The sequence below is a fragment of the Poecilia reticulata genome, chromosome 16 (genome assembly GCF_904066995.2).
Source record: "Poecilia reticulata chromosome 16, P_reticulata-male-v2, whole genome shotgun sequence".
In the NCBI taxonomy this organism is placed as follows: Eukaryota; Metazoa; Chordata; class Actinopteri; order Cyprinodontiformes; family Poeciliidae; genus Poecilia; species Poecilia reticulata.
Genome location: NC_088845.1, coordinates 18,264,915 through 18,282,870, shown reverse-complemented (window position 1 = coordinate 18,282,870; position 17,956 = coordinate 18,264,915). Strand labels below are relative to the sequence as shown.

The 17,956-nt window shown below is 37.4% G+C and overlaps 2 protein-coding genes across 6 annotated transcripts; both read left to right on the top strand.

Moving 5' to 3' along the window:
• The first annotated feature begins 1,895 nt into the window (after nucleotides 1-1,895).
• Nucleotides 1,896-7,211, top strand: rbm12bb (RNA binding motif protein 12Bb). 4 transcript variants are annotated; one of them, XM_008432574.3, is made up of 2 exons: nucleotides 1,896-2,042; nucleotides 4,938-7,211. In XM_008432574.3, exon 2 carries the CDS (start codon nucleotides 4,960-4,962, stop codon nucleotides 6,865-6,867), a length of 1,908 nt encoding a protein of 635 aa, XP_008430796.1. In that variant the 5' UTR covers nucleotides 1,896-2,042; nucleotides 4,938-4,959; the 3' UTR covers nucleotides 6,868-7,211. The 4 variants fall into 4 exon arrangements, with proteins under 4 accessions (XP_008430796.1, XP_008430798.1, XP_008430797.1 ...); XM_008432576.3 differs by having other exon boundaries at nucleotides 1,896-4,029; XM_008432575.3 differs by having other exon boundaries at nucleotides 1,896-4,084.
• A 2,518-nt stretch (nucleotides 7,212-9,729) lies between these two features.
• Nucleotides 9,730-17,644, top strand: upp1 (uridine phosphorylase 1). 2 transcript variants are annotated; one of them, XM_008432581.2, is made up of 10 exons: nucleotides 9,730-9,785; nucleotides 9,999-10,056; nucleotides 11,939-13,157; nucleotides 13,488-13,567; nucleotides 14,451-14,562; nucleotides 14,836-14,994; nucleotides 15,105-15,219; nucleotides 15,847-16,056; nucleotides 16,165-16,311; nucleotides 16,443-17,644. In XM_008432581.2, the coding sequence occupies exons 4-10, from the start codon at nucleotides 13,524-13,526 to the stop codon at nucleotides 16,592-16,594; spliced, it is 939 nt and encodes a 312-aa protein (XP_008430803.2). In that variant the 5' UTR covers nucleotides 9,730-9,785; nucleotides 9,999-10,056; nucleotides 11,939-13,157; nucleotides 13,488-13,523; the 3' UTR covers nucleotides 16,595-17,644. The 2 variants fall into 2 exon arrangements, with proteins under 2 accessions (XP_008430803.2, XP_008430802.2); XM_008432580.2 differs by having other exon boundaries at nucleotides 11,939-13,226.
• The last annotated feature ends 312 nt before the right edge of the window (nucleotides 17,645-17,956 follow it).

Here is a 17,956-nt window from a genome sequence, read left to right as displayed (position 1 = left end):
GTCAGTAAGATTATAATTTGTCTAAAATAATTTTCCCTAATTAAAAATTCTTCTGTTGATCAGGTGCATAGATAATCAGTCCAGTGGGTCATAGTTAGGACACCCCTGACTGAGAATAAGATAATAATATCTTAGAATAGGGCCATCAGTCTATATCATTAAAATGAGGTAAGGTGATTTAGGTAACTGGATGATTCCTATGTATGGTTTTCCAGACATGCCCCACTGGAGATTTGCTGTTTAGATGAGAACATGCTATACACATTTCCTTTGGGGCCTGGAAATACCTAGGATCCCCCAGAATGAATGGGAGAGAATGAATTTGGGGAGGGTCTAGATTTCCTGGACCTGAAACATTGCAAATCAACTGATGGATTCACTAGCAGGACTTGGCGCCTACCACATGGCCAAAAGTTTCCATGGCAGTTTCAAATGATTGCTGTGGTTGATTGGTTGGAAAACACATAAAGCCCACAGAGAATCTGGTGTGAGGTGTTTGTAAAAACAGGGTGAGACCACCTTGCTTTAATGGAGGTCCATTAAAGTAACCTGTTGCACAACCTCATTGTGCAACAGAATGACCTGTTGCACAACCTCATTGCTGCCATGCCACACGGATGCATTAACTAATGCTGAAGGAGTATTAGTGAATATTTTTGGCATTACATAGACATAGTTTTCAATGAGAATGGATTTCTCTATTAGAAGCTATTTCTATTGGTTTGATTTAATATTCACATTTTTTGAGAGACTGAATTTGGAGTTTTGGTTAGCAGGAAGTCTCATGTATCGATAAAAAGCAGAAATAAACCTTTGAAATATATCACTGCGTTTGTGGAGGATCATTGTAACTTATGAGTTTTACGTTTTCAAGCAAATTACTGAAATAAATTACCTTTGTAACGCAAAGCAATTAGATATGTTTAGAAGTAAAATGAAGCCAGTAACATTCACCAGTCATAAGTCTGTAAGAAATGTCAAGTGTTTGCAAACCAAATTTTAATCCTTTTATGAGACATTCCTTAAAACATATGACCTTCTATGCTTAGATTAAATTTGGAAAATAATTATCCAGTGTCAGAATCTTCTGATAAAATCTCCCCACGCAGCCCTCATGACATGAAAAAAAAAAACATCAAGCAAAACAAGCCTCCAAAATCTAATCACTTGAAAAGAACTCTAAAGTTCAATGTTGGAACATTGTGTATTGCTACGGTTGCAGACACGTATTAATGGTAGATTAATTATTCTACAGCCAATTCAAACATGTCCTGTTTTTAAACAATTTGCTCAGAGACATGTTCGAACAACTCCGTATAAAATCCTGTTTCTTTACTTTCATGTTAAATTAAGGTGAGTCGAGCAAAAAATATGAAATGGTGAGTAAAGGTTCTATAAATCAGTGCTTTGTTAGTAGTAAAAAATATGTGATTTTTATTAAATTCTTAAAGGTCAAAAGAAGGGGGAAAAACACATAGAATGAACCTTTAAAGAATGATCATAGACAACAACGTTAATTGTTTCCTACTGTTTTTTGTAATTTTGCTTTTATTTAAGCAGGTGAATTAATAAAAACAAATTCTTATTTACAATACCGACCTGTCCGAGAAGAAGATTAAGCAGCACAAACATTAATAAACACAAACATTAGCAACACTGATGAAATCATAAGACAAAACAAGACAGAGACAAAGGCATACAATAAAATTAACTATATATATTTTTAGATGGAGCATGTGCAGGTTTCAAACAGCATATCTTTTAAAGTACCTTTAAAAGTTCCTAATTATGTGAAGGTGCTCAGCTTTAATAATTTAACTGACCTCCACCTAAGGTCGTGACACTTTGCATGCCGGTACAGCAGGTGGCGGTGTGTCATTTTCAATGCTGTTACATTCGCCTCCCTCTTTGTCCACGACAAAAGAGGAAGCTTCCACATTTCTCGGAGCAAGGCGAGCGACTTGAGGTCGACGATCCACCTTAATATATCTGCCATATTCCTCTTGACTCTCGGTTTTGTGAGGGCTGTGGTTGTTATTTGTGTAAGTTTAACCGCTGTTTAAGCTGGTTTTGTGGCATGTTTTCGTCATTGGTATGGCGCAGTGATGACAGTGGAGCTGAAGCTGCAGGCCGTCAGGCCTAGCTGAGAAGCGAGCTAACGTTAGCGTACTTTCATATTTTCCTCAACTTTAAGAACCTCCTCGGGCTTTTTAGAGTGTGAAACTGTTCTCGGATTGTTTTATTGTCGTCTTGTTCTGACATGTGTTGCTATGGCGTGCATTTACTTTTCCATCTTGTTCTGCGGGCTTTCTTCCGTACAGCTTTGACTTTATGGCGGATAGCCAACATATGGAGATGCAACATTATCTGGTTTCGTGTGTTGGTATTGGTTGATGAGTGCGGTGCATTTTTTTCACACTACATGGTGAAATGTGCCATTCTCAAGATTTCCTGTAACCATGAAGTGGCCGCATTCGTCCATCCGCACGGTACAAACCGACGGTGCACATTGTTAGATGAACGATGACGCGGTGGCTCGCTAACTGTAGCTTCTGTGTTGATGTGGCTTTTCTAATATCCGGGTTTTGAACCATAAACCTGAATCTTTCATATTTGCAACTTTATAGAATAACAATTTTCAGACGAAGCACCTGCTCTTCTGAATAAAATCGATGCAACTTGCTTTAATTTGATACACGCACAATGGCTCAGTTAGTAGCGAGATTCATAAAACCTTTCGTTATCAATATGTCTACACTTAAGATGAGTTGGATCTGATGCGAACTTTGGTACAAGGAATATTTTGGGAATCCAGCAAAGTTTCTTTTTGGTGAATGAAGAACTTTGATACCACTGGTGATAAATCTAAAGCAACGTAATGGAGGAGCCTGGAAAATGGATAGATTATTCTTTTATTGACTTGAAAGAAATCTCTGGTAAATGAAATTGGAAACGGAGGGAGCGGAATGTACACCATGGAAATAATACCAGAAATGACAACTGCAAAACTTACTACTACCTGCTTATGAACCAGCAATTATCTGATTAAAGAAGAATTGGATGACTGAGTTATTTAGCCTCTGGCATGGGATATTTCTTGATAAGCTATGCAATAATGTAACTTATTGGAGATCCACTAAGTTGAATAAACATGCACCAATTAATTATTCGACTACTGCTAGAATTGGCATGTCTCAGATGGATGCGAATTCTTATTTTTAGTAACTTCAACTTTGTTTAAAATTACTCAGTTGAATTTTTGTTTTCCATTGTCCTAATTTTTTTTCCACCAATATGTGGTCTATCAGTTTTTTTTGTGTGTGTGGCACAGTTTCACTTGATCTCTTTCAAGCTATCCATAAATTATAGAGGTTTAATGATCATGAAATTTGTCATTTAGCTAAATGGCAACTTTGTGTGCTACATGTAAATGTGAATCAAACGGACATTTTAGATGGTTAATCTCACCACAATATGTTGTTGATCCAGTAATTTAATGAGTTATCAATTTAATTTTGAGCTGAACTTAACTTTCAATTAGTTTACTTGGGTCTCACAAGGGGAATTGGTAAAGATCCACTTGCAACCTGGTGTAGTTTAATCGGTCAATAAATGCCTTATAATTCTGCGTCGTCTTACAGTAAGGACCACAAAATTTGTTAAAGCACTTGTGCTTAATTTTCTCTCTTAATTGTAAATTTTGTCCATGTTTATATCTGAGGCAGTATTAAAAATTATTTTATGAGTGAGATTATCAGCTTTTTAATAAAGCATGCATAATATTTTCTGGATGCTATGTGCATTTTGTGTGAAAGAACCAGGATGCCTTAGACACCCTGTGTTTATGCCGATTTAGATCCTGAACATAAAAGCCTGACATAATGACCTTCCTAATCACTGTAATAGCACGTGTTCTCTCTGAATGGACGTTTTTTGTTGTGTCAAACCTGCTGAGACAAAGAGAGCCTGGCCTGTTGAACATGCATTGTACTACACCTCTCTGGGAAAATAACAGTGGCGATCTGTGAGGTGAGAGCTCACATGGAACCTGTAAAGAAAATGTCTCTGCAGTCTGTGAAATAAAGTAGGTAAAGCTACAAATAAATTTTCAGTCATTGCAATTGTAGTCATTTTAAGACATGAAGCAACAAAGTTCTGTCATTTCTGTAGATTTGTTTTTGAAAGTAAGGATTTAGTCAACTTTTAGGATTTTATGTATTTGTAAGAGGTAATTCTGTCATGATGCAATTTAAAATGTGGAAGAAAACAGTATTGGGTTAAATGTCACTTTACCAATAACAATTGGTTTGGGGAAAACAGGCCTGGTCGACCAAATTGGTGCATGTTTAGTGTTTTGCTTTGGAGCGTTGGGTATGTTTTTGTTAACCTGAATGAAGAGAGGCTAGTTTTCAGATTGACCAGTGTTACAAAAACCTTTTTTACTGAGCTACAATGGGACTGTGAGAGACTGGCATAGCGCATTTGTTTGGTTTGGTGGAGGTTGAGTCTTTGAGTGCTTAAAGGACTAGATGAAGCATTTCCTCTGGAGCTCTTATGGATAACAAACTAGTCTAATAACTGATGATTTAAAAATACAATGTATTTGAAATCCATACAGAATTTTGGGACTGGACCTATAATGGAACAAAGAGTCTCATTGTGGAAGTCCCCTCTGTTGAGCCAATTGTTTTGGTCATGTAATGAAAAGTACTCTGACATATGTCAAATATTTCATGTGGATCACTTCAACCCTTCACTTTTCAGCCGTGTTTGTTTTTCAGGTGGCTTTTGTGGGCATAAGGAAAAATGTTTTTTCAACTCGTGCATTTCTTTCCATATTTATTTAGCCTTTGTGATCAACAGAATGTGGGAATATTTTTACAGAGCTGGTGAGGCTCTGAAGGCAGTAATAATATTCTGTACCCCTTTGTCTACAGGTGGCGTTGTTTGTGCTTCATCATGGCGGTCGTCATCCGTTTACAGGGACTGAGTGTCACGGCAGGTTCTGCGGATATTCGCAGGTTCTTCACGGGCCTTCATATTCCAGATGGAGGTGTGCATATAATTGGTGGAGAACTAGATGAAGCTTTCATTATCTTTGCTTCAGATGAAGATGCCAGAAGAGCCATGGCACGGTCAGGGGGATTCATAAATGGGTCACCTGTAAGATTGCTACTGAGCAGCAAGCAAGAGATGCAGAATGTACTTGAAAGAACAACGCAAAAGGTGGAGCTGGATGAGATTAGGCAGTCTGAGGGGAATGGAAGAACCACTCAAAGATCCATGGACCGTGAGGTGGGCAGAAGATCAAGTAGCCGATCTGGTTATAGCCCACCTCCCCATCATCAACGACCGGCAGACACCGATGACCCCTATGTTGTGTTTCTCAACGGTTTGCCTTTCTCTGTGACTGAAAGAGAAATACGTGAATTTTTTCATGGTTTACTCATTGATGAAATTGTTGTGTGTAAGAAAGATACAGGGCAAAACAATGGAAAAGGCTTTGCCAGATTTGCAACAAAGGAGGATGCCTTGGAAGCCTTAAAGAGAGATGGGAAATATATTGGGTCAAGGTATATCGATGTTCGCACAACAACAGCCGACTATTGGATACGAGCTGGTGGTAGCATGCCAGCAGCTGTCAAGACGATTGAGAACTTTGAAAGGGGAAGAGCACCTGTTCGCAGTCAGAGAAACCCACAGTATGAAGCAAGGTCTCGATCACCTCTGCCACAGAGACCTGTTGCTCCTACAGATGAAGAATACTGTGTGCTGTTGGACAATCTTTCTTTTGCAGTGGAAAAAGGTGACTTGAAGCACTTTTTTCAGAACTCAAAGCTTGAGAATGACCAGATTCTGTTTCTAACTGATGATTATGGCAGAAGAACCAGGTCGGCCTTTGTACTCTTTAAGAACATACGTGACTATTGTGATGCTATAAGTCAGGAGAAAAGACATTTCCTCAACCGATGGATTCATATCCGACCTGTCTCAAGAGAGAACATGCTCAGGCTTCTGGAATCTCAGAATGACCCTACTGGGCCTCCAGGAAACTCTGAAAGGCATGAGGAAAGACCCTCGTCTTTCTCAACAGATCCTTATGACTCTGAGAAAATCTGTGCGTTTGTGAGAAATCTCCCATTTGATGTGAGAAAGGTTGAGATAATTGACTTTTTTCATGGGTTTAATGTCACCGAGGACAGGGTACGGGTTCTGCATGATCATAAAGGTAATGGGGTTGGACAGGCTCTGGTTCTCTTTGGGTCTGAGGCAGAGGCCATGGAAGCACTTTCTCTCAATGGACGGCGGTTTCTGGGGTCTGAAGTTGGAGTGAAGTGTGTTACACGTGCTCAGATGGATCAGTTGACTGCTGAGCCACCATCAAATCAAGATGTCTTGCCAAAAGAGGGGCAGTTCTCAGGCAGGAACAATGAGCCTTTCTGTGGACCTAGTTGTGATACTTCATTTTTTGATACAAAGAAACCCAGGGATGGTAATTTGCCTATTAAAGAGGAACGCATCCATGGAGGTCAAGACTATGGATATCGTGGGGTAAGACCTCGTTCTCCGCGGGATAGGGGCAGTGGAGGACATGGGAGGTTTGGTCCACCTGGTCAACGCTACGATGGTCCCACCTGTGTGCAGTTGATTAACTTGCCATTCCAAATTAGAAGTGAGGAAGTCTATGATTTCTGTTATGGATATCGCATCATACCTGGATCTGTCTCACTTCAGTATGAGCCCAGCGGAAAACCAAAAGGCTCTGCCACTTTGGTGTTCGAGTCTCGTCAGGAAGCGTTGACTGCAATTGAGGAACTGAACGGGAGGCCGATTGGTCCAAGAAAAATACAGCTTTTACTTGTTTGAAATACATTTGTGGGTTCACATTTAAGACAAAGTAACAGGCAAAACTTTTAGTTTATTTGGAAAGCTGGCAATGTGGTATATAGCTCTTGTATGATTTTTTTTTTTTTTCTTAAGTGCATTTTTATGTTTACAAGAAGGTATTGAGTTTATTTTGGGTTTTCTATTCAACGGTTGGTGTTTTTTGTTTTCAAAAAGTACTTTAGTAAGTTTTGGAACATAATTTATAACCTGTACATGTCATACATTGTTTTTAAAATTAAAAACAATTGATTCGGTTGTTTTGTCATTTTCTTCCAAATCTGTTTCTTTGAAGTTAAAAATCTAAATAAATGTTACTAATTTAAGATTGCTTTTGTCTAGTGTGCTTGTGGACCAATTAGATCAAGTTAGGATACCTATTTTGATGATAGTTGAATGTGGGCCTTGTCTTCTGCAGTCTCCTTTACATCACTTTAATGTATCCTTTTGGATAAGGAGTTCTAAGACACTTATTTCTGGCCAATTTAGTCTAAAACTGCCTGAGTTGAGTAAATGTATTGCACAAGTGCATTTTTCTCAAGGTAAAATAAAGCATGGATAAATAATAAAACTGATATGGTTGCAATTGCATGGCTGGGAAAGTGTAATATGAAAATATCATTAATGATACAAAGTAAAATTAAAGGAGTTGGACCTAACATTTTTAACAAAAGAATTCAAATATTTTTTTTCCAAAATCTGAATTTTCTTGAATCCTTTTAAGCAGCTTGTAGGGGCCCAAATGTTTAAAATATCTGAAATGGGTCTAAGGATTTCTTGGAATCTTTTCCACCTTTAAAAATATGCTCTTAATCTTAAACTGGGAAATGTTATGTTCTGAAGGTAAATATCTACTTTCTATGAACAAATAGAAACACGTTTGTTGTAGTGCTCTTTAGAGAGCAAACATTTCTAGCATCCGAGCTAGTAAATGTTAAAAATATTCTTGAGAGCTACCGATTAAGGGTGAATTGTAGACTTGCTGTGTTTCATTCAGTATATTTAAGTATACGTAGGATTATCACCAAAACATTATACACTGTATGTGCTAAATATTTAGTGACACTAAAAACCTCAGAAAAACGAATCTATTTCTCCTACTTTCACGACTTGAACTAAAATACCAGGGACTATTTTTCAACTCTGAACCCACCTCAGCGCTTTCTGTCAAATTTTTACTTCTCGGCTGTATGAAATTTCGATTTTAAAAGACCCCTCGAACGCACCGGACGTTAAGCTTTTATTGCGAAAGTCAGAAACCGGAAGTGCAATTTGTCCCTGAGTAGCATGGAGGCATGACGCCGGTGAGCTGAGTAGGCACTTTAAGCAGAAGAGGGAAAAAGGAAAGCCACGCCAGGAAAGATCCACAACGTTAGAGGTAAATGTTTGAAATGAGTTATCTTGTTTATAGTGCAAAATAACCAGTTCTTATTTTAGGTCTTTTCCAGTGCACTCCGGTTTCTTAATTTTTAAAACAATTCCACGAAACTAATCCGAAATCATGAAATTATTTAACAAGAACTGAGTTACAAACTTTTCAGGCTATGAAACACAATTTGTTTTTCTCCATTTGAAACAATCCCGAGTTTGACCGTTAAATTCGCACCGATGCCCAAACGTTGAAGTCAACTGCTAGCAGGGACGTTTTGCCGTTATTTTGCCGTCGCTGATTCAGTTTTTTAAGAGTGTTTCTGTCATGCAAAACTGTGATAATAGTTGTTTTTATAAATTATTTTACTTCGATATCCACTGTTTTGCCCTTATCTCCGACACATGGTTTTATCGTTTTGCCGTGTATGCAGAAATTTGCAGTAACTTTATGTTGCATTCAAGTACACGTTGCAAACTGCATAATATATACTAAAAAATAGCTGGAAAAATGCACATTACTCATGATGTCCCTCACAATAGCCTTTTTCAACAGAGGATTTATGTGACAACTTACAACAGATTATATATATTTTAAAACATCTATGTTCTCTCCTTGCCAATGTTAAAATGTTTTAAAATAATGACATAAAATTGTTACGACAGTTTTAATTCACAAATCTTATGCATGTTTTGACAGTTTTCAAGTGGTTATGCAACAAAAAAAATCTAAAATAATACTAGACATTTGGATTGTTCAGATTATTTTATTATAGCCATTAGAATGTACCACGCAGTGAAAAAAATAAAAGACCAATGTCTTTTGTTTTTGCCTTTGTGATATTTGCATATTTCAGATCAGCAGATAATTAGAAAAAATAAGCTGATGGAGGGCAAATTGCTATTCAGACCTGTGTGGAAAAAGCAACTGACCCCCTGTAAAATCATGAATTGGCTGTTAACCTAATTTTTTGTGAGGCCAAAGTAAAATTCACTAGTCACTGCTTATTCGTGTAAAATGAAGACAACTGAAAAACCAACACATCATGCTGTGATTTAAAGTTATTAAAGAAAAAAAGAAACCAGGAAACACAAATGTGCATCTCACAGCTGCCACAAAAAACATTTTTTTATGACCCCTAAAATGTTTAAGAAACTTTTCTAGCCAACTTGGCTTTAATAGCTTTTCTCTTATTTACAAAAGGTGAATGGTCTTCAAAGGTAGCATACATTTGTTAACCTATTTTTGCACTTCTCAGTGCAGTAATTGTAAACAAGTTGTGTTTAACATAGAAAGCTTTAAACATCTGAAACTTACTGACACCAGAATGGAGGTATCAAGTCGAAGAGTCCTACTGAGGCACCTGGAGCCAGCGAGGCCCCTGCGCCGCTGCGTCCATGTTAATGTTGGTGAGTTTCAAGGTGTCAACCTGAAAATCAGAGTGTTTGCCTTAATTTACCGGGTTGTCACTTTATTTATAGAGCCACAAATAAATGCTGCAGCAGGTGAACAGCCCTTAATGGAGCAGGAGGTGAGACGGTCGTTGTGTAATGTTGCAACATATGTCAGGATTGATGTAAAACTAGAATGTGTTAAAATGCATATAAAAGTTGTTCCTTTTTTTTTTAATACTATTTTTGGCACTTATGGTCTACTTGACGTTTCAAAGGTATTCCTAATAGAGACCCTGTTTTGTCATTAAAATGAAAAATTCTCTTGACTCCTTAACCTTTGCACTCGACAGAGTACTGTTGGCATAGAGCAGTTCTTGAAGATTTTCAACCTTCATAAACAGAAAAAAGGTAAGAAACAAAGCGTTGATGCATCTCAGCTCTCACACAGTGCTCCCTCCTCCTGTGACATTGAATTTGGTTACAAAGAGAAGATGTCTGAATATTAGATTTTGTTTTCATTTGTCTTAGTAGAAAGAATATGTTATACGAGAGACTTTTTAATTGGTTTGGCCAGCTGCCCTGAAGCCAAGAAGAGGCCAGAATACCTACCAGACCACCCCATTGTGTTGCCCGAGGCAGTAAGTCGACGAGCTCGAGTTTAAAGCTTGATGCTTGTCCCGTCGTTAATCGCAGGTTTTAGATCTTTCATACATTATTTTGACAGAGGGATCCAGGCCAGCAAGAGCTGGGAGTAACACAGTGGAATGGTGTAAAAGAAGATGTATGAGTAAGTAAGAGTTGGAGGATTTAGAATGTGGATAATGTTTAGGTTAATTTTGATGGCAAATTTTCACTTAATGTAAATTGGTCTGACCAAAGCAGCCAAGATGGTGACACAAAACCATCTCATGGAATTACAGGGTGCAACATTAAGTGCTTTGCAAAAATATTCAGACCTCTTTAATGTTTAAATACTTTATCACCTGAAGTTGCAACGTATTTATTTGGATTTTATTTGGTTCTCAAAGTAGTGTATAATTATTACGAAAACAAACAACCAAAAAAAATGTATAAAGTATGGCCCTAGTTATAAGTAAAACGTCACCAGATTAATAAATGGTGTTCACGTGTGTGTGTAATATAACTTCAACATAAGTGTAGCTGCTTTGGGAAGGCCTCTGAGGTTTGCTGGAGAACATTAGTAAACAGATATCATGAAGACCAAGGAAGAGTACAGGGATAATATTGTGGAGACATGGAAAGAAAAGCTAGGTTGTAAATCAGTATTTCAAGTGTCACACATCTAACAAAGCAATGCTAAATCCATTATCTGTACATCTAAAGAGGATGGCATAACGCTAACCCTACGAGGGCATGAATGTTCTTGTAATAACCAGTTTGGCAAGGAGAACATAAAATCAGAGAACAAATAAAATAAAATCTCCCTCCAATCTGGTCATTTTCTCAATTATGTGCTGCATTGTGCAGCTATGTCACATCAAATGGGATTCAGGCTACCGATGTATTGATGTTATTGTTATAAAATCAGCATGGGCAACACCAGTATTGGAATGTTTGTTGGCTGTTATTTATTGGCTTTATTGCAATGCCTGTCATTTTGCAAATTGCATGGCTTTCTAAAATAGTGCAATATTCTGGGCACAGTCTGGAATATTGTCAACATGCTGTGTGCCTGATTATGACTCGAGGCATTTCTGTTTTGAATCCAGTGTAGAAATGTTAGAAGATTCTCATTCAGAAAAGCACATAGTTGCTCAGTCAAATAAGAAGCTAAAGCCCTAATCAAACTTGAATTAAGTGCTCAGTCAGTGTTTTTCAATTACATTGACATGTACCTTATCAGCATTATAAATGCCCCATTTATTTGGAATAGAGATGTAGTTCTTATCAACTCCAGGAGGGGCGCTATTTGCTCTCATCTGGAAGGGCAGCAAGACCATTGCTCCATTAGTTTTAAATGATGAGCTACACCACACTCGAATCTCTGAGTTCTCCTAGAATTCGTTTTTTTTTTTTTCATGACACTATTGTAGTGTCATGAAAGCTCACATTGAAGTAGCAGCATTTTAAATGGCAGTGGATAATTTGGACAATCTAAAAGACAAGGGGTTAAATAAATGTGCTTTCTCCATTAGGCTTAGATTCTGACCAACTGGGTTTGCAGATAATTATTGTAACACTGTTTTAGAGTTTGGCTAGCACTTTTTTCCCATTATCATCTTGCTGTGCAATGATTAAAAAAAACTTTTTCACATTTCTCTTTTGTTAGGATGGAAGCAAGGCCTCCCACATCTTGAGAAACTTGCACAAGTGATGTTTACAGCAAATAGGTTTTGCACCGTGTTGATTGCTTCTCTGCTTTAATTTATTTTAACCTATAACATTACTGTTAGCATGTTACTTTCACGTTTTGTTTTTTTTTTTTGACGCCTTTTTGCTGTGTGAAATGTTTGTTTTATCTTGTCTGTTTAAAAAAAAAGGCTCTAAACAGCAAGGCAAATTTGCCAATATTTCTTTCTGACCTGATGTAAAGTGTAGCTTTTGATCTTCATGTAATTCAGCAGAAAATATTGGATTAAGTAATTCGTTGTTATTGTCTTTATGTATGACACATGCAAAAATACTGTTGTTTGCATTAAAGAACACAAAAAAAAATCCCCTAAAGCGTGTAGCGTCAATTAATATTTGTGTTGTCTTTGTTGTATACACTTGTATCACTTTTTAAGTTGTCTGTGCACGTCAATGATTGTGCATGCATGAAAGCTTTCCCCTTTTGCCTTTGAAATTATAATAGACTGTTCTCTGAAGTCTTTGTCTATAATATCACCTCTGAAGCAAAACAGCCCTGAGACAAGTTGAATAACTAACCCTTCAAAGATGGCTGTTGGTGAATATGAGGAGTATTTTGTTGTTTATGGACATTATTACAAAGTCTCATCGGAATATATTGGAATCCCATTGATTGTGGCAAAATACTTTCTGAACTGAAAAAAATCTAGCTAAACCAGATAGTTCAGCTCTAAACAACTCCTATGTTTGTATCTCCAACATCTTTAACTATATTTGACCACCTTTTATTATTTAGTGTCATCATTTCTCATAGAAATAATTTCTCCATAACAGAAAACACGTTTTTCATTGTGTTATTCTGTTTTATTTCTCAAAAACACAATTAACTTGCACCACAAATTATGTTTGGTAATTGTAAGCAAATTGACATACTCATTAGAAGTCTTACAGTCTGTCTTGTTTGGGGCTTTTCCACTTTGCAGGTTCCTGTAATACAGGGTCATTGCGCATATGTAGTTTGTCACTTCTGTACGTGACACGGAGCCAGTACCTCCCAGCCAATGAGAACTAATGTTTAAGGTGACGCATCTCGTACGTCATCACCAGTATTTCATGTCAACTGCGGCGGCGTCAGATGTTGAGAGAGAAATTAATTTCTACATATCGGAGGAAACAGCAGTGAAGATAAACCGTTCAAGGTGCAAAACCAATTTGTTGATTATTTGGTACTTGTCATCGTCCAACCGTTCAGTTAGTTCACCCTGAAGGTAAATATGAAGTTTTTTTCATTCTTTTCACCCTCCGCGATGAATTGCTGTGTGTGCGGGATGTCTAATCTTTACTACAAGGACGGTTAGTGTTATTAAAAAATACAACCAATATATGACTTCTGCCGCCCCCGGCGATTTTAAAAAAAATTTAAAACAAGCAGCTGGTTCGAACTTATAACACGTTCCTGACAGGTGTTGTTAAAGTAAGGTGTCTTCTGTTTTGTTTTGTTTTTTCTCTCTCTCTCTCTCTACCGGTAGCTGAACATTACTGTCTGAACTCAGCTTTTTTCCCCCATGGACATGGACCGGAAGGAAAAGCAAAAGGAGCAGTGCAGCAGGTGAGAATTTACCCTTAATATTTGCTAACAGTTATTTTTTTGGTTTAAGCAGAAGCTCACTGTAACAAATCAGAATGTAAGTTAGGAAACTGTTGGGTGTGACAGGATATAATAAGGACTATGACCTTTTCCCACAGAGTAAGGACAGATTTTTTTTTAAGTGAGTGCTACAGTAATAAACAGTAGTTTAACTACACTGTAAGCACATTCACACAGATTAACTCCTCTGTTTATTTTGATTTTAATGAAGCTCTTCTAACAACAAAGTTGGACTATTTTACAGTTTCACCGTCATGGTCCGTTGCGCAGGAATTACAATTTACTATTGTGCAACATTAGTTCTGAAGCTGTGGTGCATTCATTTCCTTTTGTTCTATGAGTAATTGTGGTTTGAACTATAAATGGTAAAACAAATGTGCTCAAACTAGTTTGAGCACAACATGTTTGAAATGTGCTCAAACATGTTTGAGTACCTTTCCTTCAGATACTACTCTAAAGAGAAGTGCAGTGGTGAACATTTCAAGATTACCACCTGCAGATCCCAAAGCAGAAGGTTTTGAATCGAGAACAAGTACTACTTAAAGACTAACCCTGATCAGGCATGGTATTAAAATACGATACTGTGTTGGTGTTGTGGCTGCCGTTGTGTCTAGCAGCAAAGTGTTAGCCACAGATCTTCTTAAGTAGCAATAAATGGAAAAGGACAAACTGCTGTGCCCTGTTAAAATGCTTTGACGGCTTTAAGTCTTTATACACATATTTAATTCAGAGTTAAACCCATTGAGCTTTTAAGAACAGATTTAATTTCCGACTAACTAACAGTTGGTTTAGCCTGGTCTGGATAACTTGAATGTTTAATATCTGCCCTCTCTCTCTCTCTTAGCCCCATTTATGTACACAACCCACATCTGGATGCTCTGAAAGATGACATCCTCTATCACTTCAGTCTAGGAACTGGAAGTCATAACCTACCAGCCATGTTTGGTGATGTCAAAGTAAAGAATTTTAATACCTTTTTTGGGGGGGAAAGTGGTCACATGACTTCATTTTAGTTTAAACTTTTCCTCTACACTGAAATAAAGTTGGTTTCACTGACATGATCAGTGTTGCAATTGTGATTCACTGTGATCCTTGACGTGAAACTCAGTGTTTTGTTTTTGGTAAATGAGCTTATTTTTAAATCACAATACCATGTCGTGTCCCAACATTATCTGATGATAACGTGTGATTTCTGTCAAAAATCTTCTGTGTGTAAATGCATATTGTAGTTTGTGTGTGTCGGAGGGAGCCCATGGAGGATGAAGTCATTCACCGAGTTCATTGCAGCTGAGCTCGCAATGGAAGACCCCAAATCTGAGTATCCCAACATCTGCGCTGGGACGGATCGTTACGCCATGTACAAAGTCGGCCCTGTTCTCTCTGTCAGTGTATGTACGAACACGACTCGGCTCGACTTGCTTCCTTTAAGGTTTCCCTCACCTGTCTAGTTTATGTTTAACTAACCTTTGTGTGACATGTTTGTGCTTGTCCTTCACAGCATGGTATGGGCATTCCATCTATTGCGATAATGTTACACGAACTCATAAAGCTCCTTCATCATGCCCATTGCACCGACGTTACAATCATACGCATAGGGACATCAGGAGGAATAGGTACATTAGTTGTTTTTTTTTGTGAAATATTTTTCTCTCGATAAGTGATGCAACTGGGTAGAATGTGGAGCTTTTGTAATAATTACCTACAGTGTTAAATAAAAGATAATTAGGTATGGACACATTTGCTGACAAATTGCTTTAAGGGTTTAAGTATTTAAAAAGGGAGATCTTTGTTTTGAGGAAGATCAACACGTTTGATAAAGGAGGTCAGGATGAGTTCAACTTTAGTGCAGTGTCGGGCTGCTTAATCCACTGTTTGTAATTGTGTAGTTAGGGGATTGTGGACTTTTAATTATTTAAAAATTAAACAAGGTATTACTCATTTTTCTGTTTCTGTTATCAATTATTTTTATGACACAGTCAGCATGGAAACCTAAAGATTTAAAAGTAGCACTTTTCTCTAGATTTTTAGAAAATACACAAGATGGGATTGTCAAATCAGGGTTTTGTGTAGTGTAGACCGGAATCCTGGAATCAAAATCATAAAATCACTCCAAATAAATTCCATATTTTAGATCGTTGGATGTTGAAAGGTCAGCAGTGTGTTTTTTTTTTGTTTTGTTTTTTTTGACAGATTATGCAACAGTTTATTTTTCTCACTTGCAAATTTGTTTTGTTTTTCAGGACTTGAGCCTGGCACGGTTGTTGTTACCAAACAGTCAGTGGATGCCACATTCCAGCCTAAGTTTGAGCAGGTGATCCTGGGAAAGACGGTGGTGCGCAGCACTGATCTGGACCAAAACCTGGCCCAGGAGCTGCTGCAGTGCAGCAAAAGGCTTAACCAGTTTGAGACGGTCATCGGTAACACCATGTGCACGCTGGATTTTTATGAAGGTGTGTACTCTAATGTGCTGATGGTTTAACATATTCTTTCCCTTGCAGTACACTTACAGTGTTTACATTTCTTTTCTTTCCCTTGTCTCTGTCACATAAAATCCAAAGGTCAAGCCCGCCTGGATGGCGCCTTCTGCTCCTACACAGAGGCAGACAAACAGGAATACCTCCTAAAAGCCAAAGAGGCGGAAGTCTGCAACATCGAGATGGAATCATCCGTTTTTGCTGCTATGTGCAAACTGAGCGGTCTGCGAGGTAAAAAAAAAAAAAAGGAAGCACGATAACACTATCATAACATAACTGCCAAAAGTGTCACCGACTCAAAGCAACATTTTATGTGATCCTCTGTTAACTGTCTTGCGTGTTCTCGTATTTTTTTTGTGCAGCGGCTGTTGTCTGCGTCACACTGTTGGATCGGCTGAAAGGAGATCAGCTAAGCAGCTCTCATGAAGTTCTTAACAATTATCAGCTTCGTCCTCAAAAACTGGTTGGCTCCTACATTAAGCAGCAGCTGAAGGCCAAAGCAGAGAACAGATGAATGTTAAGAGTGAACATTTTGTCTGAGTATCATATAGGTTATAAAATGACCTAGCACTGAAAATGATCTACAACAGTAGATTCAAGCTGCTGTTGTAGTTGATATGTCTTCACATAAATCAGTTTTTGAAGGGGCAATATTATGTATTTTCCACTATGTGCCATTTTATATCACATGCAACCTTTAGTCATAAATGATGTATATGTCAAGCAAGGCTTAAAAGGAATTTGACTTGCAAATTAACACCTTGAAATTGTCTCTTTTAAGAGAAGTTTCTTCTCTCTCCGGCATTCTGCCTTCAGCAAGTGATGACAACAACTTTTCCCTATTAAGCCTTTACCAATGTTTTTACTAGCGTTTCACTCAGAAGTAGTTTTTCTTCCAGAGACCCGGCGATTAGGCAACCGCACATGGCTGCCATTCAAGGATTTCTCAAACATGTATGAAAGAATCAAAGCAACACTCGTGGTTTACTTTTGATTATGTCATTATTGCATAAAATAAAGCTCAAAGTCAATTTATACATAATACAGCCCCTTTTAAATTATGCCTTGTATTCATACATTGTTGGTGGTTTGGTGTTAAGGGGGCACACATGCACTGTTTTACTTTTTACCCTTAGTCTCAGTTTTGAATTTGATTTAACTGAACATTGAATGGATGTAAATGCTAAAGTTTTTAAATATCTTTGATTTAAGGCACTTTTATGTATTTAAGTTTTTGATCCTTAAAACTTGAACTCCACCTGTGCTTTAACATAATATGTTTTAATGGTTTTACCTAAATACTCCTCCGTTAAGTGTCAACGTAAATGATACAGATATCAAATATTTTGTCCCATGTTGTTTCATTTAAATGAACCAAAACACTTGTATCTCGTCTAGACTGTTTATTGTTCATAATCTCTGCCTTTGTTATTTTCTATATATAACTTAACATTACACAGATGCAACTTTTCATAACTTGAAATAACTACTGGTGCTAAAAAACTGCATGTAATATATAGATTTTCTATATACATACATATAAATTAAAACAGTTGTTCTTGCAGTGTGACAGTACTTGTGTGTTCTTGATATGTGCCACGATATGTTTGTTGTTACATCAGTTAAAAGTATTGGCAGGTAATGAAAGATCAGTGGTCCAGAGCATGATTTTATCAGATCATTGGCATTTTTCCTTTATAACACTCAAAATACATCTTATCTTTGAAGATCACCCACTTTATGTAAATTATTCCCTTGGCTTCCAATTTTTTTTAGCTGTTATAATAATTATGCATATATCAAGCTTGACTTAAAATAAAAGTGTATTTAAAGTGCTGTGGAAAAAAAATCATCTTTTTATTTCTTTTTCTCATGT

What these genes read in the sequence shown, in the direction of transcription:
- rbm12bb (XM_008432574.3), top strand. Translation starts at nt 4,960, where the DNA reads ATGGCGGTCGTCATCCGTTTACAGGGACTGAGTGTCACGGCAGGTTCT.
- upp1 (XM_008432581.2), top strand. Translation starts at nt 13,524, where the DNA reads ATGGACATGGACCGGAAGGAAAAGCAAAAGGAGCAGTGCAGCAG. An exon ending in GCCCTGTTCTCTCTGTCAGT is followed by an intron (nt 14,995 to 15,104) that starts GTATGTACGAAC and finishes TGTCCTTCACAG; the next exon opens with CATGGTATGGGCATTCCATC. An exon ending in CACGCTGGATTTTTATGAAG is followed by an intron (nt 16,057 to 16,164) that starts GTGTGTACTCTA and finishes TAAAATCCAAAG; the next exon opens with GTCAAGCCCGCCTGGATGGC.